Raw genomic sequence first — 22559 nt, 5'->3', positions numbered from 1 at the left:
AATCTTGGAGGTACATGTTCCTCTGAAATTTTGGTGCTATCTGGGGTGTCACAGGGCTCTCACTCAGGCCCTGTTTTGTTTTGCCTCTTTTTGATTGATTTAGTTTGGAAACTTGAAAATTGTCGTGTGCTAATGTTTGCTGATGATGTGAAGCTATTTAGGCCTATCACATCCCTTTCCGATGCTGTGCTCCTGCAAAAAGATCTTAATTTGTTCTTTGATTGGTGCCACTTGAATAGAATGGCCCTTAATATCAATAAGTGCCATAAGATTACTTTTTCTAAGCAAAGAAACCTTATTGCTTTTCTTTATAAAATAAATAATGTAGCAATTGGTGTCAAAACAGAGGTTTCTGACTTAGGAATATTTATTGACTCCAGGTTGTCCTTTAAAAGTCACATCAATCAGGTGACTGGTAGGGCAATGAAAATGCTGGGTTTTATCCAACGGTCTACAACTGATTTGTCTTTGTTTACTTTTAGATTACTTTATTGCTCTCTAGTTAGGCCCATCTTGGAGTATGGCTCAATTGTGTGGTCCCCGTCATATAACTGCTACATTAAGCAGATTGAAAAAACTCAAAATAAATTTTTAAGGGCGGCTGCTTTTAGATGTGGTTACAGGAGACAGGAGTATTACTATCAGTGGGTCAGGGATACCTACATTACTACCCACATTAGAGTCACGAAGAACATTACTCGACTTATGTTTTATGCATAAGGATTTAAATGCTACTATAGATTGTCCCGACTTATTGTCTCTTTTTAAACTTAGGGTGCCTTCTAGAATGAATAGACAATCAGAAATATTTTCAGTCCCATTCCACCGTACCAATTATGGTATTAATGAGCCAATTACACGAATGGCTCGAAGTGCTAATGGTCTGTCACGACAGATAAGCTTTTTTGACTCTAGGATTACATCTTTTAAGGGGCAGTTAAAGAATATTATTTTATAGGGGCTTTAATTAATTAACTCATTTACACCTTTCCTTGATTTATAGATGGTTTTGTATATAAATATATATGTTTGTATGGGTATGCCATGTAACACTTTTGTAAATGAATTCCGTAAATAAATAAATAAATAAATAGCTGCGACGGCCTGCTCGCTTTTCTCCCAACTAAATAAGTACTCTTGTGTATCATCGGCAAGCTGTGATGTAAGCACGATGTTAATGTAGATAGATACTTAAAGGTGCAAATTAAAAATAATCTCGGTGCCAAAACAGAACCTTGAGCCACGTCTTTTGTTATTTTCAAAAAGTTTGACATGACCCTCGCATTTTTCACCGCTTGTTCCCTGCCAGTAAGATAATTGCTAAATAATTCTTTCGACCCTTGTGATAACTCTATGTAACTTAAGATAGATAACATTAAATCATGATTCAAGGTATCGAGTGCCCTCGAATAATCCAGTAAAAAAAGAACAGTTATTAACCCTTTATCAATTGATTTTACTATGTTATCTGTAATGCTCAACAACGCAGTGTTACAACTGTGATCCCTTCTATAAACCGACTGATTCTGGAGCAAAATCTTTGTCGCATCAAGAAAATCTTGGAGCTGTTTATCTAAAATTTTTTCAAATATTTTCTAATTGGTCTGATGTCATTTAAAGAGACTGGATTGGAGTGGTTAGGCAAAGGAATAATTTTTGCTTTTTTCCACATACTTGGGAATACTGAATTTTTAATGCAGTAGTTCATAATATGCACAAGATATGGCAGTAAAAATGGCACACACAAGTTGATAGTACGGATATTTATCCCATCGATTCCCGTGGCTTTACTTTTTACGCTTTTTATAGCGTTTAGAATTTCCGTTTCATTAATACAAGCAAAGCTAAAATTTAAGTGTTCTTTGAATCTGTTTTTTTTTATAAAAGTCCATTTGTTCTTGATCGGGTTGTAGGTCGGCAATTGAATCTATAAAATGGTTATTTATTTAACTGACATCACTCAAAGAGTCTGAAGTAATTAAGGCGCATTTTTTCGTAGTACCAACATTTAAGAGTTTTAAATTAGCCCAAAGGTCCTTAGAGTTTTTATTTTCGAATTTAAGGGAAAAATATGATTTTTTTCTTTTCTTATTGCCACTGTGACCATATTTCTAAGACATTTAAAATTATTCCAGTTTGCTCATTCAAAACATCATCAGACAAATATTGAACTTTTCCATCAATATTGTTAATAGAAAATATATTATTCCAAGGGATCGACCTCAGTTCAGCCTAAAAATTATTATAATTGAACAAAATAAAATTTCTTTTTTTGTTTTTTAATGTTTAAATATGACAAAATTAACTCATGGTCACTCCCACCCTCATGTAGCACGTCAACTCTTGAGACTAGATGATGATTGTTTGTGATAAAGTAATCCAATAGTGTGAATGAGCCTTTTGTTATTTTAGTTGGTTGGTTGGCTAATTGATAAAGTCCGAGCCTCTCAAAAAAGTTAAAAACAAACTAGAGTTGAGAAGTTTGTTCTTCACTTTCTCATTATTCTTTTTTGCAGGTATCGATTGTCTGCTTGCACGCATTTCTCAAGGCAATAAAATTGACACGGTTTGCAAGACTTACTATTAAAATACTATGTATACTCTATTTATTTAAATTCTATAATTAGTGTTCATATAAATTTAAAGAAAAATACTGTTTATCGGCTTTTTAATTTTGCTTAGAGCTTTGTTCATATTTTTTTAAGTGTAACAATAAATAAATTTTAATTATTTTAAATTAAAAAGTAACCCAATAAAGACCACATCATAAAATACATACTTCCCGGCAATAAAATACTATAGTGTATTTGTAGTACCTTTGAAAAAAAAACTTGTTTCTTAGCTTTTTAGTTTTATGTGGAGTGCCAGGAAAACAAATCTTATTAACTTTACTAAAAATAAAAAATCAATGAAAATTGTCCTTAAAAAAACAATTAACAATTCTCCGTAATAAAACTCCAAAGCTGGCATATAGTTCATTTAAATAAAACAAGTTTAGTATTTATTGGATTATTAAATTGGATATTTTATTTGGAACATTTTTACCAAAATATTTTTGAGAGTCGGACGAATAAATGAATTTTAATTATTTTATTTATTTAAAGTAATTCATTATTTAAAGTAAAACAATAAAAATTATCGATAAAAAATATACTTCTTCAATAAAATTCCGCAGTTGGAAGTATATTTAATTTTTTAAAAAAATACTGCATTCATCTTATCGATTTAAAAAAAATAGGCATGAAAAGAGAATAAACGTAACTTTGGTTTTTTATTTATATAAAAATAAAAGTAAATATACTTTTAGTAATTAAGTAATTAATAATAAAGTAAAAATACTTTTTGTAAACGAAAAAATTATTTAAAATAGATATTGGGTGGAATGCAGAAAAAGTAGTATATGCTAATGCTTCAAGTATGTACTACATTTCTAAAGTTTATACTACACTAATGAAGCATTTACTACTCTCTGTAGCATATACTACTATGTACGCGATACATAGAAGAAGGTGCTATGCTTTGGAAGTATCTACTAGTTATAGTAGTATTTACTGCAGTTTAAATGAAGTTGGTGTTTGACAAACTTCGGCCCCAGCAATCAAAGTGTTTTAATAAAAAATTGCAGTTTTTATGGATGTGCATCGTCAAAAAGTATACAAACAAAGAAGAGACGTGAGAAAATGACGATTTATATCGAAAATTATTTAGGTAATTACCATAAATTTAATAGATTTTTCTATCCCAATCATCTAATCACGCTTTGGTATTTCAGATTTAACAGAGAAAATGTAGAGTGGCTTGCACATTATTTTCTCCAAGATGATAATGAACCGGTGGAAACTGGAGTCACCGACTCGGAAAATGGAGGTTTTTTTGAGAAGTTTAGATGTTCCTAGTAAATTAACTTTGTAATTTGAAAAATGTAAATAACTTTTCTTACAGGAGATCCTGGATTTCAGCAAGGAGTTGGTGTTGATCTAGACGTCAATCAAAGCACTGTTTCCTGAAAAGGGGTATGCTCAATAAATGTTCAAGCTACTTGTAATGCCCGAGAAATGTTTACAAGTGTGGATGCATCTTGGCCAGGCTCCGTACACGATAGTCGAATTTGGCGAAACTCGATAGTGCATGGAATTATGTATAATAATGTGCACGAAGCAGCTTTATTAGGTGATGAAGGATATGGTGTTGCCCCGTGGTTATTGACACCATATAAAAATCCAACTACACCAATGCAAGAAAATTATAATTTAATCCATGCAAAGGAACGATGTGTCATAGAGCGCTGCTTTGGTCAGTTAAAACGGCGTTTTCCAATGCTCCAGTATACTTTTCGCCTAAAAACTGAAAACATTCCGGAATATATTGTGAGTGCATTTGTACTTCACAATATAGCTAAATATCTACAAGATCCATACCATGATTTTGATCGAATTGAGATGGAAGTTCAGCATCCCAATGAAGTAATGCCAGAGGGTAATCAAGCACAAATTCGAAATCAAGGTACACAGCGCAGAAATGGAGTTGCTGAGTTTTTTCGTAATGATAACTAACATACCTAATAATTTAAGTTATTATTATTATGATTGTTAAGTTTTCATTTAATTTTCATTTAGTTTATTTAGTTCATATTAATTCTTGTTCTTTTATCACTCGGTATTTTTCTTTAGTTAAATTTAATGCCTTTGGTTGACTCACCTTGTTAAGGAAGTATTTCATTTGTTTTAAATATTTTATTTTTTTTGTTGAATTTCAACACCTCGTTTTGAGGCCTTAAACAGTGCGCGACACATTCGAGCTCTAATCGTCAAACAGTTTAGAGTCGCGACTCAACACCGAAAAATCGCTAGCGTGAAAGTGTAGATAATTCGCAAATCTCGGCCACCGATAATAGAAGGTAAGGTCTCACAACAGCGTTTTCCAAGTTTTTTAGTTAATTTCATTAAGTGTTTACAGTCCACTAAATTACCTTTTTTTCATCGTGAGTTAACTAACTTTTTTATTTTATTTTTTTATTTGAACCCAGCGCAATTAATCAACATTATTTTTGGTCACTTCGAACCGCATTTTTGCTATTCACACTTTGGCCTTTTGAAAATTAACTTATAATTTTATAGAATAAACCGCCCAGTTAATTCAATCATATAGGCTTAAAAAGTACAATTAATTAGTTGATCAATTTTCTTCTCTTTTTTAATTTCAAAAATACATTGCATTGTTCATTTCATCTTTAGTTGGTTTGCAGATAGTTTAAATATCGATCGCGAACATTTCATATTTTCTTAACAAGAATTTATGAATTATCGTTTAAATCAACACAGGTCGTTTTTCAAGTTGAATTCTTTTGCAGGATTATATCTAAAGGTAAACAGTGCACATCTTTTTTTCCAATAGGTTTCATTTTTATATTGGTTTTAACAGGGTGTCACAAGTTCATTCATTGGAGTTTTTTAATTGTTGCTTGTACTGTATACGCAACATCATTCTCGTTTTTTTATAGTCGGTCTAAAGTCGGTCTTGAGACTCCGTTTCTTGCCTTGAACTTTTCTTCTGTTTTCTTCGTTTTTTTTTCGGATATAGTAGGATGTCCGATAAACTGAAAAGAGCCAAAGTTCTTAGACAAACTGAATTTAATCGTCTATCGGATATTCTTAATATATCGAGAAGTGCTAAAGAAGACACTTCCCAACATATAATCTTTAAATTGAATTATGATATTTTGGAATCAATTAGAACTGAGTTTTTCAAGCAGCATAACGTTGTCATTGGTTGCATTCTAGATGATGAGGATCAATTCACCGAACAAGACGCGGTACGAAGCTCATTTGAAAAAGATTTTTGGTATATTAAATCGATTTATTTTGAGCTGTTTGGAGAATCATTGACTACAAATACTTCGTCTTCATCATCTAGTAATCAGTCCCATGTAACACTGCCAAAATTAGAGATTCCATCCTTTTCTGGAAATATTACACAGTTTGCCACTTTTAAGGATATGTTTGATGCTTTGATTCATAATAACAGTACTTTGCGTAACATAGAAAAATTTAATTATCTTTTGAGTTTCTTACGTGGTCAGCCTCTGACTTTGATTCAGAAGTTACCGATGACAGATGTCAATTACACAACCGCTTATGAAATGCTAGTTAAGCGATATGAAAACCCTCGTTTAGTTGCGGCCACACACTGGGCAGCTATCGAAAATACCCCCAAACTCACAACTGAGAATCCTGCCGAGTTAAGACAACTTTTGGATACATTTTCTGATAATGTTGCTGCATTAGGAAATCTTAACTTTCCTGTAGCTTCATGGGATTTCATTTTGGTTCAGATGTTGCTTAAACGCTTACATGTTTCTATTGCTACTGAATTCGAATTGCAATATGATTCACATACTACTCCATCATTTCAACAGCTTACAACCTATCTACATAAGCGTTGTGCCGCTCTCGACAATGTTTGCTCAGCCCTTCATGAAAAAGATAAAAAATCACTTAAGAGAGAGGATCGCTTCTCAAATTCCAAGGTTGCTCTTCTAGGCACTGAGCAATCTAAATCTAGCAGTTGTGCTATTTGTAAAACAGCACATTCTGTTTATCGTTGTCCTATCTTTTTAACAAAAACTCCTAATGATAGATACCAACTTGTAAAATCGCTGAAAATGTGTTTAAATTGCCTAAGTAGTAGTCATTCTGTCAAAGAATGTAAATCGCCGCATGTTTGTCATAAATGTAGACAAAAACATCATACTTTACTTCATTTTGAGAGAAATTATTTTTCTGGTAGTAGCAGCAGTACTACACCACCCGCACTCTCATCAACCAGCTCCATCCACAATGATCAACCATCTAGCTCTCAGGCGGACTCCAGGTCTACCAATTCTTCGCATCTGGTAGCGAGTAGCCTTAACAATTATAATTCTAGTAATGTGCTGCTTTCTACGGCTCTTATAGATATGTTAGATGGGTCAGGAACGTTTCAGAAAATTAGAATATTGCTTGATTCTGGCTCGCAACTTCACTTTATCTCACAAAATTGTGTTAAACGTCTTGGACTTACTTCCTATAAGACGCCTTGCTCCGTTCAAGGTATTGGAGAAGCTCATGTACAAAACTGTGCAAGAAGTGTATTTACCAAGATTCGACCTTGTAATAAATTCACTCCCAATTTTGATTTGGAAGCTGCAGTTCTTCCAAAAATTTGCGGGCTATTACCTAGTCATCCTATTTCTACCACAAACTGGCCTCATTTACGCAGCGCGTCCTTGGCTGACCCTTTCTATGATACTCCTAGCTCTATTGATGTATTAATAGGTGCTCCATTATTTCCCTATATTTTACTGGAGGGTAGGCTTACCGGTGACTATAATGAGCCAGTGGGAATTAACACTGTTTTTGGTTTTATATTGATGGGTAAAACGGTTTCCAACTCTTCACCTATCGCTACACAATCGCTTCTCTGTTATCAGGCATCAGTTAATGATACTTTGCAGAAGTTTTGGGAAGTTGAAGAAGTACCACATGTCAAAGTTTTATCTCCTGAGGACGAGAAATGCGAAAATATTTTCCGTAAAACTACGTATCGCAATCGGGATGGCCGATTTGTGGTTTCCTTGCCCTTCCGAGGTGATGAGCCTATTTTTTATGGAAGTAGAGAATTAGCTCTTCGCAATTTCTTATCGTTAGAACGCAGGTTACAGCAAAATCCGAAGCTTTATGCAGATTATGCTGCTTTTATAAAGGAATATTTAGATCAGAACCATATGGAATTAGTATCTTCAGATTTAATCCCAAAAAAATCGTTCTATATTCCACATCACTGTGTTTTAAAGGATTCAAGTCCCACTACTAAGCTTCGTGTCGTATTCAATGCCTCTGCCAAACCATCAGGTGGTATGTCACTTAATGATCATCTTCTGTCTGGCCCGAAATTGCAAGCTGACATTTTTGCGTTGCTTCTTGGTTTTAGAATTCATCGCTTTGTTTTCCTAGCGGATATTCGTCAAATGTTTCGGCAAATTATCGTTAACCCTGCCCACACTGATTATCAGAGAATTGTTTGGCGCTTTTCTAAAGATCAACCTATAGCTGATTACCGCCTTCTCACGGTAACGTATGGACTAACATGCGCGCCTTATTTGGCTATCAAGTCATTGTTTGTTCTGGCTGAAGAGGAAAAGGATAATTTTCCTGAGGCCTCGCAAATTATTTTAAATTCATGCTATGTTGATGATCTAACTGGAGGTTCATCAACAATTGAAGATTCTAGAAAACTTCAAAAAGACTTAGTACTGATGCTGCAGAAAGGAGGGTTCGAACTTCGAAAGTGGTGTAGCAATGATCCTCGCTTGCTAGCTGATTTACCCCCTTCTTATTTGTATAATGAGGACATTTCTCTGAATTTTGATTCAGAAAGTCCGCTAAAAGTTCTAGGTCTTTATTGGAACCATTCCTCTGACGTGTTTCAATTTTTCGTTAACTCTGTGGATAGGGGTTGTACTAAACGCCTATTGTTATCTAATTTGGCAAAAATTTTTGATCCACTGGGCTTTCTTTCACCTTTAACGTTTCTCGTCAAGTTTTTAATTCAGCGTTTGTGGAATTTAAAGTTGGATTGGGATGCAACGCCTCCAAATGATATTCTTAATCTTTGGAAACAATATGTTAGCGATATTTTAACCCTTTCTAGCCTCAAAATTCCTCGCCTACTATTTCCCTATTCTCCTGTTGAAACTTTGGAACTACATGGTTTCTGTGATAGCTCCGAAAAGGGTTACTGTGCCGTTATTTATTTTTGTAGTTTACTACCTAACGGTCAGGCAACCACTCGTTTTAGTTGTGCAAAATCAAAAGTTGCACCACTAAAGACACTTTCTATACCACGTCTAGAACTTTGTGCGGCCGTGCTATTGTCTCGTTTGCTATCACATGTTTACGATATTTATAAAACATCTTTTGTTATCAATAAAATATACGCCTGGAGTGATTCTACAATAGCACTTTCTTGGATTAAAGCTTCTCCGCATCGGTGGAGTACTTTTGTTAGCAACCGCGTTTCTTTTATCCAAGAAAGATTACCTTTATCTTGTTGGCATCATGTTTCATCTGAGAATAATCCAGCCGACCTCGGTTCTAGAGGTTTGCTCCCTATGGAGTTATGTAATAGTTCGCTTTGGTGGGCGGGTCCTAGTTTTCTAATTAGCTCAACTCGCAACTGGATCCCCTTCATAAACACTCCTTCAACTTCACATGATTTACCTGAAGAAAAGAAAACATGTCTCTCAATTTTTTCTTCTAAGGGTTTTCTGGATAATCTTATTTCAAGGTTCTCGTCGCTCGACAAACTGAAACGCATTATGGCCTATATTCTTCGCTATAAGCATAATATTTCATTGCCCCGCAAAAAATATGAGGGTAACCTTACTTTGGTAGAACTCCACAATGCATTAATGCTTTTGGTTAGACATGTTCAGTCGCAAACCTTTTCCTCGGATATAATGTTAATTCAAGGAAATAAAATACCTTCGAAAGCGTTTAGAAAATTGAATGTTTTCCTAGATAGTGCTGGGATACTACGTGTCGGTAGTAGATTAAAACATTCTTTAAGTTTTAACAATAACTATCCCGCTCTCCTACCCAGTAATCACGAGTTTACAAGGCTTGTAGTTACTTTTTTTCATTTAAAGTATTTTCATGCTGGTGTGCAGAGTGTTCAGTTTCTTATTACACAGCAATTTTGGATATTGTCATCTAAAGCCGTTATTCGTCGTATTCTTGGTAAATGTGTTAGATGCTTTAGATGTAGGCCTCAGTCAATTCAACCTCCTATGGGTGATTTGCCTGCATCCCGCGTATCACAGGTAAAACCTTTTCTTCATACCGGCGTTGATTATGCTGGTCCATTCAATGTCATGATGTCTCGTTACCGCGGCTGTCGTACCAGTAAGGCCTATTTATGTTTGTTTGTTTGCTTTGCGACTAAAGCTTTGCATTTAGAATTGGTATCCAGTCTATCTACGGAAGCTTTCTTAGCTGCTTTGAGACGATTTGTAGCTCGCCGAGGTCGCTGCCAACATTTGTACAGCGATTGTGGTAGCAACTTTATTGGTGCATCCAAGCAGTTAAATAATTTTATGTTAAAATCCGCCGCATCTGAAGGTATAACATGGCATTTTAACCCCCCCTCTGCGCCCCACTTTGGAGGATTGTGGGAGGCCGGAGTGAAATCTGTAAAAACTCATTTATACAGAGTCATTGGTATGCAGTGTTTGACCTATGAGGAGCTAAATACTGTATTGGTTCAGATTGAAGCCTTTCTTAACTCGCGACCTCTTACACCCTTTAGTAATGATCCCAATGATATGACTGCTCTAACCCCGGGTCATTTCCTGACCCTGGAACCTCTGAGTGTTCCTCCTGAATTGGATGTCAACTCACTTCCCGTTCGTCAATTGGATCGTTGGCAAATGCTTCAAAAAATGCACCAAGATTTTTGGCGTCGTTGGTCTGGTGAGTACTTGCATACGTTGCACCAACGTGCTAAGTGGCATAAATCCAGTGGTAATCTTTCACCAGGAACTTTAGTTTTAATTCGCAATGATTTGGCCCCTCCTCTGCATTGGTCAATGGGCCGCATAACTGAGGTACATCCAGGTTTAGATGGAATAGTGAGAGTTGTTACTGTTCGCACTAGTAATGGGACTTTAAAGCGACCTGTGGTGAAGCTCTGTCCTTTGCCACTTTCGGAGGACTGAAAAATGCAATGCATTTTGGTGGGCGGTATGTTAAGTTTTCATTTAATTTTCATTTAGTTTATTTAGTTCATATTAATTCTTGTTCTTTTATCACTCGGTATTTTTCTTTAGTTAAATTTAATGCCTTTGGTTGACTCACCTTGTTAAGGAAGTATTTCATTTGTTTTAAATATTTTATTTTTTTTGTTGAATTTCAACACCTCGTTTTGAGGCCTTAAACAGTGCGCGACACATTCGAGCTCTAATCGTCAAACAGTTTAGAGTCGCGACTCAACACCGAAAAATCGCTAGCGTGAAAGTGTAGAACACATCTCGTGAGAGTCCACCGATAATAGAAGGTAAGGTCTCACAACAGCGTTTTCCAAGTTTTTTAGTTAATTTCATTAAGTGTTTACAGTCCACTAAATTACCTTTTTTTCATCGTGAGTTAACTAACTTTTTTATTTTATTTTTTTATTTGAACCCAGCGCAATTAATCAACAATGATAATTATATACTAAATAGGTAACTTATGAAATGTTCAATAATAAACTAAGTATAAAAAAGTAACAACTAAATAAACTAATTATTTCAATTTTAAGTTTGTGACAAAATATCAAACTATAAAAGAAATAAATGGATACCACACCTCATATTATATTTAAGTTATGGGTTCATACGTAGATTTTATATTCCTGTTAATAATCCAACATGTCCCGCCTAATTAAATAGCCAACTAACTGCCCACCAGCTTTGACAAAATTTACCAATGCAATTGCGGGCCCGTTCCTGAGCTTCGGCTGAAGACTGTTGAGCTCGAGAAGCAGAAATTTGGGCTTCGGCTGCTTCAATTTGTTTTCGTAGACAGGTCTTTTGTAGTTGAATAAGTGTCTCCTCCTTATCAGCTGCTTTAGAACCTAGGTGTCATGACTTTAACTTGTTTGGAGCCAGATTTAGAACTGAGGAAGTCATCTTCACTGTTTTGGAAGGAAACATCAATCTCATTGCTTACACCGGCCTGACATGCAACTGGTACTCTGTGTAGAACTAGGTTTTCTCCTACATTCCATAAGTCGTAGAATTTTTTTTTGCCATTCCGTCAGTACAATTCTTTTATTTCCAGTTTTTTTCAAGTCAACTATTTTCTTAACTTTTGTTTTCATGTTATTAAACTTTTTCAAAATTTGTTTTGTGTCTAGGTTTTTTCCCATTATTTTATTAAAACCAGTTGTTAATTTTTTTAGTGCATCTTCTTTTTCGTTTTTAATTTTTGGTGTCATCTTTTTATCAAATAAAATTTGATGACTTTCGAGTAGAGTAACAAATAATACTTCTTCGTTTTTATCTTGTACTGGCTCTTTTGTTGCATCGGAATCTGAAGAATCACTCATAGTTAAACCAGTATTATAATCACTGAACTTTTAAAAAGTTTGAATCCGAACCGAATTACACGAACACACTTAATACTAATAGACGCACTGATAGAAAAACGAGTTTTGACAAGTGTCTTGTCAATTTTGAGAACTTTGACACGCGCTTACTGCGACACTAGTAGACTTTTCTCTTAAGTAGTAGGTACTTCTCTTGGGCCGTACAGTGTAGTATTTACTTCATAGGCGAAGTAGATACTTTTATGTAACAGCAAATGCTACAAAGTAAATACTTTTTAGCGAAGCATTAGCATCTACTACTTTTTATGCATTCCACCCGTTGTATCTACCTCAAATTTTTGCAAAAATGGATTACAAATTCATTGCAATATACAAATAAAACCTTTTGACATATCGACAAGTGAAATTTAATTAACACTTCTAATATAATCACTTGTTAACTGTTAAAATGTTATATTAAATTATAGTTGTTTACTATTGTACATCCCATTTCTCATTATTATTGCCCAAAAATAATAACATATTCATCAGCCCCTTTATGAATATTATTAGCCATTTAGCAATGTAACGCTGAGTATTTTAGTGCTGGTAAGAAACTGTTGGCTCAATATATTTCAGTTTTTGTTACTTGACTAGTTACGGTTACTTTTCCAGCACTAAAAGCACTTTGCCACTAGTGCTGCATTTACTGGGGTAAGACTAGCGTTTATTGGTTGGGTAACATATATTCAGGGCATAAGAAATTTAATTGCGTGCTTGTGATGGGAGATAAATTGGGCCAAACTTACTTACAAGGCAAACAAACTTTCTTTTTTATATATCTTGTCATTTATGCTTGTGGGGCATTATATGAAAAGACAAAATGGCCCAAGGTCAATAAAGCTCAAGTCTCGATCTCAGAAGACAGTGTCATATGAACAGGTGCTTGGTTATATTTACTTAATTAAATAATAAAACAAAAAAGCCCTAAAATGTTTAAAAAGATTTTACTATAATATTTTAATTCTTCATGTTTTCTTTGGTCTTGGGTTATTCTGTCTTTATTTAATCAGAACTTATTTATGATTTCTTATAAGCTGCAGAAATGTATCTACCCTATTAGCGGCATGTGCAAGTTAATAATATATTAATATAATATTTTGTTACCTCTATAGATTTTGTTACACCTGTATACTCTTAATTATTAGGTGGATTTGTATATGAAGAAGAAGAAGTTAGTGAGTTATATTTTATGTTTCCTGTAGATCCATCCACCAGACCCAAGATTTTCCTTTTTTTGTTATCTTACAAGTCAGAAGCTATACTTTGCTTATGGTAAGGCATATAAAATAAGGGTGTGAGCATATTGGTAAGGTATTTCTGAAATTTTAACGATAAGATACGAAAGTAAACAACTTTGCAGCCCAGAAGGAAGTCATTTGCAAGGAAGTCATTATAATCAATGCTCAGTTCTGTAATTACTTTCGAATTGAGATATAGTAGTAATTTTTCATTACCCAACGCTGGTAAATATTTGTCAAAAAATCTTATGCAATTTGAAATATATTGTAATTTTATAATGAATACTTATGTAAATGGAGAAATGCGTTTCGAAGTAAAATACTCTAAATCAAAACTAGAAAACCATACACTGACAGGAAATTCGTGGAAGCGACAGTTCTCGTAATGAATCGGCGGTTGCATAATAATCGCGAGCTGTGGCCAGAAACCACAAGAGATGGATTGATTCTCACTCTGCAATAAATTATAATATAAGGGCGAAGGATCGTCTTACTGAAGAGCCCTTATTAATCATTCGGGCTTAAAAGTTTTTCCAGCGCTATGTTACCAGTGCCAAATTTAAATTAGGGTTCTTTTAAGAGAGTTTTTGCATTACTTTATTTTTATATGAAATAGATTTACTTCAGAACGAATAAATTTGAATTTTATCTTTATTTTCCTCACCTGTGTCCTATTTCTGGAAATATTTTTTTTTATGTTTCAATAATGAGACACGCCTATTCGACGATAAACGTTTTACTGTATTTAAAATGTTTTTCAATCAATCGCCAAAAAATTATATTACCCTACAGTACATGACTTCCTACTTCTTAAAATGTATTCTTACATCAAATGAGAATAGAAGAATTTTATACGACATAACATTTTCGAAAAGGAAATATCTGTGTAATTGGGAATAATATAATAATTTAGAATAAGATTATGAGCAACATTATATAAATGACAAACAAAATAATTTAAATGATATCTTTCTGCAGAATTCCCTTTTACAAATTAAAAAAAAAAAGTTTACATTTGCAGCAGCAGATTTGTAGTTAACGAATATTTAGGAATTTATGGTTTGACAGAAAATAATATTATTCTTATCTTAACAGCCGCGAATATACCAGCTCTCTCGAGCGAGCGGCGGTCACACCTCACGACATTTTGGGACATACGTAGATGTTCCGGAACAGTGGTTCACCTATTATAAAAGGAGCCCTCACTACTATATAGGACTTTTGTAGGTCGTCCTGGCTTTTGCTTGGGAGATTCCACTTGACCTGCTACTTTTCTTTCCCGCAACAATTTGAAAATGGTGGACTTTCCAATTCCACTCATTCGAGAACATTTTTCAACAATTTCTTGCACAGTAAAACTAGGGTAATCGTGTTTTATGCAATCATGTACATTTAAAATAATAACTTTTTCACTCAGCGATAGTGGAGAATTTTTATTACATCTTTTCGTTGGACTGAATACCTCAATTTTTTAAATATTGGGATAATAATATTGTGATTACACTACAGCGTAGCAGTGACTACTAACGTTTAAAATATGATTTAAAAGTATTTATAGTCTGTATATATTACCTGACCCCATTTTTGCATGTTACAAAGCGTTAAAAGATAGGTACCTATACAAAAGGATTAAAAGTATTTATTTAGTATTTAATCTCTTTCAAAATAAAGGCATTTAATCCGTGAAAATTAAATTCATAAATATTATAAGTACCTGCGCCTATGAACTACCACGAAATGTAGCCAAACAGAACGGAATTCCCCAGTTTATTGCTCTATACACTTCTGAAATAGAGTATAGTTCAGTTTAAAGGTTATTTTTCATGCATCCGTCATACGATGGTCCGATGATCCGACGGAACTCTGATTGGTTAGACAATTTTCGCACCATCTTCCATACGAAAATTTTAAGAAATCTTCCGTCATCGGATGAAGTTGAAATAAATTTAACTTTTTATACGATATCGGACAACTATGACATGACATTTTGTTTACGTTTTTTGTTGGTTGTCGTTATATATTGTAAAATTGGTAAATTTCTTCTAGTTTTTATTATTTTTCAAAGGATTTTTTGTTGGTGTTTTTTTATAAATCAGTAGGATAATATAATATGGATCGTTATAGAAAGGTAGAAAAAAAATGTTACTATGGACCACAAATAATTATTACATTATTAGGTACAAAATGAAAGGATTTTGGCTATAGAGACGCAGCGACGCCGAAAAAATGTATTGCTTTTATCTCTTTTTTTATTGTATACCAAAAAGGATTCTAGAAAATATACCCCAAAACGATTTTAGATCAGAGATATTTTCAGGAAACGAAAGGAACAAGGTGTCTACCATCAATTACTTAATGAAATGAGACTTTCAGACACAGAAAAATATTTTAATTATTTGAGAATGACATGTGAGACTTTTAATACTCTATTAAATATTGTGGGACCTAAATTAACAAAACTCTATTGTGTAAGAGAGCCAATATCTAGTGGTGAACGACTTGCAGTTACATTAAGGCATGTATAAGATGACTTTTTTATTATTAAGTAAATATTTTCATTAAAAGGTTCTTAAAAATTGACAGACCTATTATATACAAGTATTGATCATAAATTTTATTAATTGCTTCATTATTTAATTTTCTATACAACTTATTCTTTATGCATTCACTGTGTAAATACTTCTAATATACATTTAAGGAAAACTTAAATTGTACTATTTTATTTACAGGTACCTTGCTAGTGGCGATAGTATGGTCTCTCTTTCATATGCATTTAGAATTGCTCAAAGTACAGTATCAAGTATTATACTTGAAACTTGCAATGTTTTGTGGGATTTATTAAGTGACAAAGTGCTCTGTATTCCAAATGAACAAACCTGGCTAAATATTGCTGGTAATTTTGCAGAAAGGTGGCAATTACCTCATTGCATTGGAGCAGTTGATGGGAAACATGTTGTAATTCAAGTGGGTATTGTATTTCCCTTAACAGTAATAAACGATATTAAAGTTATATGTCTTTTAAATACTTACAGGCTCCACCAAATTCAGGATCAACATTTTATAATTATAAAGGATCTCATAGCATTGTTCTCTTAGCATTATGTGATGCTAAATATAAATTCATAATGGTTGACATTGGCAGTGAAGGGAGACACAGTGATGGAGGGATTTTTAAAAACTCCAACATGGGAAAAAGGCTTTTAGAAAACACACTTAATGTTCCAGAACCCTCTATTTTGATAGATAATAAAGATCCTTTAAATTATTATATCGTTGCTGATGAAGCTTTTCCCCTATCCACTTATATTATGCGTCCATATCCTGGAAAATTTTTGCCACAAGATAAAAGAATTTTTAATTACAGGTAGAACCAATTTATTTTACTATTAGATTTGAAAAATAACTAAAATAATTTGTTAGGCTTTCTAGAGGGCGCAGAGTGATTGAAAACGCATTTGGGATACTAGCTGCTCGTTGGAGAATATATAGAAATGTTATTATATCTAGTAAACCAACCATAATTGCCATAGTGAAAGCTACAATTTGCTTACACAATTTCATAATTGATAATGAGCAAAATAAAGAAAAGCAGTATTGTAGTGCCACAATTATTGATAGGGAAGATGAAAAAGGAAATATTATTGAAGGAGACTGGAGACGTGAACCTAGGCTAAACCTCCTGCCTGTAAACAGGACAAGCACTAATATGTATGGCAGAGCAGCAGAAAATATGAGGAACAGATTAAAAAAATATTTTATGGAAGATGGAGCAGTCACTTTCCAATGGAATAAATAGCTTAACAGTTACAAAATAACTGGAATGAAGGCCTAATTACTTTTAGTAACTTTTTCATCTTAATCTTAATAAAGACTGTAATCTATTTCTAATATTATCAGTTTGTACCTATATGGAGAACATTATTTAGTTGTTTATATTAAATTTATTTGGTTCTACATTTAATATTCTAAATGTACATTTCCCTTATAAAAACTATTATGTATGTTAATCATTTAATATAGTATATAGATATTTTTTTGGTTTCATTTAATCTTAGGTTCTTTATGAGCCTTATAAAATATTTTTTTTAAAGTTATATTTTATTTTATATATAAGATTGTTTTTTTTTAAATTAAGTAAATCTCACATTTTGTAAATTGTTTCAGTAGGTGTTCTTGCATTTATTGAGAAGATGGTCTACATTGCCTTATTCTGGAGTTATATAGCTTATATTTAGTTCTTTAATTTAATTGATATGAACATAATGTAAACTTTTTCATTAAACTCGAGGGTATATATATATTATATTCAATATACTTGTACTAATATAAGTTATACTGTTTTTCTTATAGACTTAAGTTATTACTATGAGCAATACTACACTAAAAATATATAGTTTATTGCACTAGACATTTTTTTATTACAGATAGGTAGTTCTTTAAAGTAGTAAAACTAAGGTGAAAAACTGAATCAATGTGTTTAATTAGGAAATATGATTACAATTTAATTTAATTGTAATATTAACATATAATATACATTCAATTAAACTAAATTGGAATCTTGTAAATATAAATAATACATATACAAATAAATATAATTTACAAGTATTCTTTGCTGCCCTCATATGCCACTTGCAGCAGCTTGATTTCAAGAAGAGTTCTCTCCTTTTGAGGCATTAATGCCAACATATCAGATATTCTCTGACAGATTGGATTAATATCTGGCATTGTTGGGGCGGATATCTGTACAGGTTCATTGATTTTTTCAAGGGCTTTTAAAATAGCTCCTTCAACCACATTTTGACTAGCCTTTTGACTACCCTTTTGCCTATGTCTCCCCTCATCACCACTAATGGGAGATGTCAGTGGTGATGGAACAGCTGAAGTCGAGGGTGACTCCCTTGGTAGTGGGACATTTGATACAGTGGGCCGGAAACTCAATGTGTCATTGAGGAATGACATATTATCAAAATATTCCCACTTTCTCTTCCTTTTTGCTCCTGACCCACTTGGAAGATACTCCCCTTTAATTCGCACATATGTGTCTCTTAGATTTCTCCACTTTTTTTGGAGAAAATCTAGAGAAAAATTTGGATTTTCCCCAAACTCCTTATAAATCTCTAGCCACATATTGTCTCTAATCGTTTTGCTCCTTTCCTTTAGGTCCAACCTTGAGTCCCACAGCGGTGGTCTTGCCTGAACACATGAAATGAGGAGTTCCTCCACAGTGTACTCAATAACTTTGGATGACATCTGAAAATCACAAATGTATATATTACAAGTCTTCAGTCACTCAACTTTAAAATGCACAGCAACAATATATCACTGTAGTAAGGGACAGCGGCAGGTTTAGGGAATCCTGGGAGCTTATCTATCTAAAGATTCTTTTCTTACCTCTAGTACTGGTTCATCCTCCACGGACTGATCTGGATATCTCTCTGCCATCTTAATTTATTGAATTTGGTATTGATAAATACTAAATTTGATATTCGTAAGGCCACAACCAGATTGTATTCCAACCAGCACAAATACAAACAAAAACACTTTGAAAAGCTCGAATCTCATTTAGACAAGCTAAAAGAATAGACGCCAATTCTGACATTGACAGTAAATAAGGCAAAAATAGTGACAGATGACAAATAATTTCGTACTGACGTCGATCGGATATCGGATGCATGAAAACCAAATAAATTTAAAAATAATATCATTTTCTGACCAATAAGAAGCTAGTATTTCCACTAATAGAAACGATTTCGTACCGTCGTATGATCGTATGACGGATGCATGAAAAATCACCTTAAGTCTCAATATTAGCACGATTTTAAAACGAAATAAATGGTAGTTTTGAGTTAATGTGCTTCTTGTGTAATAGGTCGGTTAACTATTTCTGTGTATGGAGTGTTTTAACTTACACCCATCAAACGGTATATTGCTACGATGTATATGACTGAGGTCGTTGAGCATACGGATATGGGAAACTTAACCTTTACTTAAACTATTACTTAACCTTAGTTTTAAAAATAATGTATTCAGTAAAGATATGCCATGTATAGAAAGCGTCATATGAATATCAATAGATAATATTTTAATAAGTGCGGTATTGAATTTTCTATAAATTCAATCATTAAATTTATGTTTGCTTCTCAAATTATTAAATTAAAATTTGATGGAGATAAATTTAATAAAATAAGGAAAGAACGCTATTACAATATTCGATAAAAGGTCTTTATACTTACCATATATATAGAGACCGAGATAGGAAGAAAGGAACTAAAAGGGCAAAGTTTATTCTCAGGCTATTTTTACGCTTTAAAAGACTTTAAAGTAAATTTTTCTATAATCGTGCGAAAAAAAAACATACTTTACGCACTCTCCAGAGTTTAAAAAGCTGCACTTTTTAATGCAGTGTGTCAAGTAAAACGAATTAGCAGTTTTTACTAACTTCAGCTTCATAATGTACGAAAAAAACACATTTTGACATTTTGTCCCTTTTCACATTTTTTGTTGTCTTCAGTGATAAACAAATTTAGTATGTTACAACAAACCTATATAAAATTCGTTTTTTATCATAGGGACTATTTTTTTTTTCTTAAAGGACAATTTTTTAATTGGCATAGAAAACTTTAACTTTCATATAGCTTCTTTAAAGCAACTTTTTAAAAGTCTTTATTGAATCTAAGTTGGGTATCAATATGGAGCTCTACTTTTAGCATTACTTAAAAAACTTACGTTAATATTTACGTCATTAAAAGAAAAAGTCTTTGCAGAGGTTTTCTTAAAATTTGTTCGAGTTTTTACAGTCAAATGTAGGTTTTTATAAGTTGTCATATTAGACTTAAAATGAAAGTCTTTCAAACAGCGATAAATAATGCCTATACAAAATCTCTTATAAATAAATTAATAAGCCAAAATGTCAAAAGAATTAGGACCGGGTGGCACATTAAATTGAGAAATGCTTTTGGAAGCGGACCTGATCATGTAAGAATTATTTATAGCTCTACAAATAATATTAAGAAATTTTTTTCATGAAGATTAAGCCTGAAACCTTGCACGAAAGTGGCGTTTATATACTTCCCTGTGTAACTCAAAGTATGTGAATAAAACTGACCGAAGTTTTAAATTAAAAATCAGAGAACATTTGACCGCCCAACGATTTCCATATAACAATATTCATCCATTTGGCTCTCATTTAAAACCGACATAACACAATTTTGAAATAAACCAAATTTAAAATCTTCGGAAAGCGTAAAATCTTCAGAAACATATCGTTTTACTAGATGAACCCATTGGCGGAAACCTTTGTAAGTTTTTCTTGTGAAACATTTCCTTGTGATCTCTTTTGTTATTTAGTTGGTATGATAATAGCCTAGTTGGGCGGAATATGTAATCTTTAACTTTTGCTTTACGTGTTAAACCCTAACACTGTACATTTTGCGTTTTAGTATATACTGCAATAATTGTATGTCGGTATCTTCATAAAAAATAGATGATATATTTCGACTTTCTATATATTTACACTGATCGATAGCGCACTTATTTCAAAACTTCAAAACAGCACAACAAAAATTAGAAAGTAGATATTTGAAAGTTTCTAATAAAAAGTACTCTATGCATGGCCAGTGTCTGGCTATATATAGATCGTGTTATCGTGAGCTACGTATTACCCAAAATAATGGCAACACCGCTTGGTTGCGGCTTGCAGGCGGCGGAATTTTTCGATTTTTTTTTTTGAACCGGGAGTCAGCAGACCTCACTTTGCTGTGTTTTGACCTCACTTTACTAATTTTTGAGCGTTATTTTCGTGTTTTTTTCACTATGGCTGTTTATACCCTTTCCCAAAGAGTTCAACTAATTAAATGGGTTTATGGAGGCAATTCGGCAGTACAATGTAGATATTTGTTTTCAGTGACATTTGAGAATAGACCGATTCCTTGTGAAAAAACGGTTTTAAATGTGGTTACAAATTTTGAGACATCTTTTTGTGTTGAAGATTGTAAAAAATGCCACACAAAACGTCAAGAACCACCTGTTGAAGTGATCCAGTATATAGAACGGCGGGAAGAAATGGTTTGCAGTACCCTAGAACTTAATTCGACACGGTCCACTAGAAGTGTTGGAGAGGAACTGGGAATGAGCAATAAAACTGGTGCTCGTATCTGGAAAAAATATGGGTACAAATGTTTCAACTATTCAAAAACTCAGGAAATATTTCTGGAAGACCAGTGGCGAAGAATGGAATTTTGTGAAACTATGATGGAAAAGGCAAATGAAAACGAATATTTCTAAAAAAATATTTTGTTTTCTGATGAATCTTCTTTTCCATTACATGGCAAACACAATCCTTCCATTGTTCGTTATTGGTCTCAGCAAAACGAGCACAGAAGTTTTCAGTTTCGTACCCAGTATCCTCAGAAATTGAATGTTTGGGCAGGTATTTTGGGCGACAATGTTATAGGGCCATTTTTTATTGATGGCACTTTAAACGCCCAAAAGTACCTTGAGTTGCTGCAAAACCAAGTTCTTCCTGCCACCCAAATCCTATCTGATGTAGACCTGGGATCGATTTATTTTCAGCAAGATGGCTGTCCTGCTCATAACGCGGCTAGGGTAAAAGAATTTTTTACAAATACTTTTCCTAACCGCCTTATTAGTGGGACTGGCGATATTAAATGGCCTCCTAGATCTCCAGATTTGTCTCCAAATGACTTTTATCCGTGGGGTTACCTTAAGCAGACCATTTACAAGCATGAATTTAGTAGGCCAACAAATTTAGAGGAGTTGCGAAATAAAACTGTCGAAGGTGCCAATTCCATTTTACCTGAAACTCTTTTGGAGGTGCGAAATAGCTTTTATGATAGGTTAAGTTTTTGTTTAGCAAAAGAAGGCGGTTTATTTGAGCCTTTTATTTAAAAAATGATATGTTGTTAAGTTTGTTTATTAGAGTTTTATTTCTGATTTTCAATTATATTTTTATCAGAGTTGATATTTTATTTTTTATTAGAATAACGCTCTAATTTTCATTATGCAAAACACAGCATATTAAACATTTTAAGATTGCAATTCTATGCGGGTTTTACACATTGCCATGTCTGTAAAACCCGCATTAGAATAAATATTTTTAAAATGCCTGGATTTTCGCGTAATATTTTGGGATATTTT

At 33.4% G+C, this 22559-nt stretch overlaps 3 protein-coding genes across 3 annotated transcripts in view; 1 reads left to right on the top strand and 2 right to left on the bottom strand.

Annotated features, from left to right (window-relative positions):
* Positions 1–22559, bottom strand: part of LOC126749218 (uncharacterized) — a 504530-nt gene that overhangs the window by 122944 nt on the left and 359027 nt on the right. The window lies entirely within an intron of this gene.
* Positions 16129–17311, top strand: LOC126749221 (uncharacterized). The gene is made up of 3 exons (XM_050458905.1): positions 16129–16367; positions 16436–16767; positions 16824–17311. The coding sequence occupies exons 1-3, from the start codon at positions 16155–16157 to the stop codon at positions 17197–17199; spliced, it is 921 nt and encodes a 306-aa protein (XP_050314862.1). The 5' UTR covers positions 16129–16154; the 3' UTR covers positions 17200–17311.
* Positions 17862–18993, bottom strand: LOC126749222 (uncharacterized). The gene is made up of 2 exons (XM_050458906.1): positions 18795–18993; positions 17862–18653 (listed from the first exon to the last, which is right to left on the bottom strand). The coding sequence occupies exons 1-2, from the start codon at positions 18843–18845 to the stop codon at positions 18000–18002; spliced, it is 705 nt and encodes a 234-aa protein (XP_050314863.1). The 5' UTR covers positions 18846–18993; the 3' UTR covers positions 17862–17999.

The sequence above is a fragment of the Anthonomus grandis genome, chromosome 22 (assembly GCF_022605725.1).
Source record: "Anthonomus grandis grandis chromosome 22, icAntGran1.3, whole genome shotgun sequence".
NCBI lineage: Eukaryota > Metazoa > Arthropoda > Insecta > Coleoptera > Curculionidae > Anthonomus > Anthonomus grandis.
This window is presented reverse-complemented; position numbering and strand designations above follow the sequence as displayed.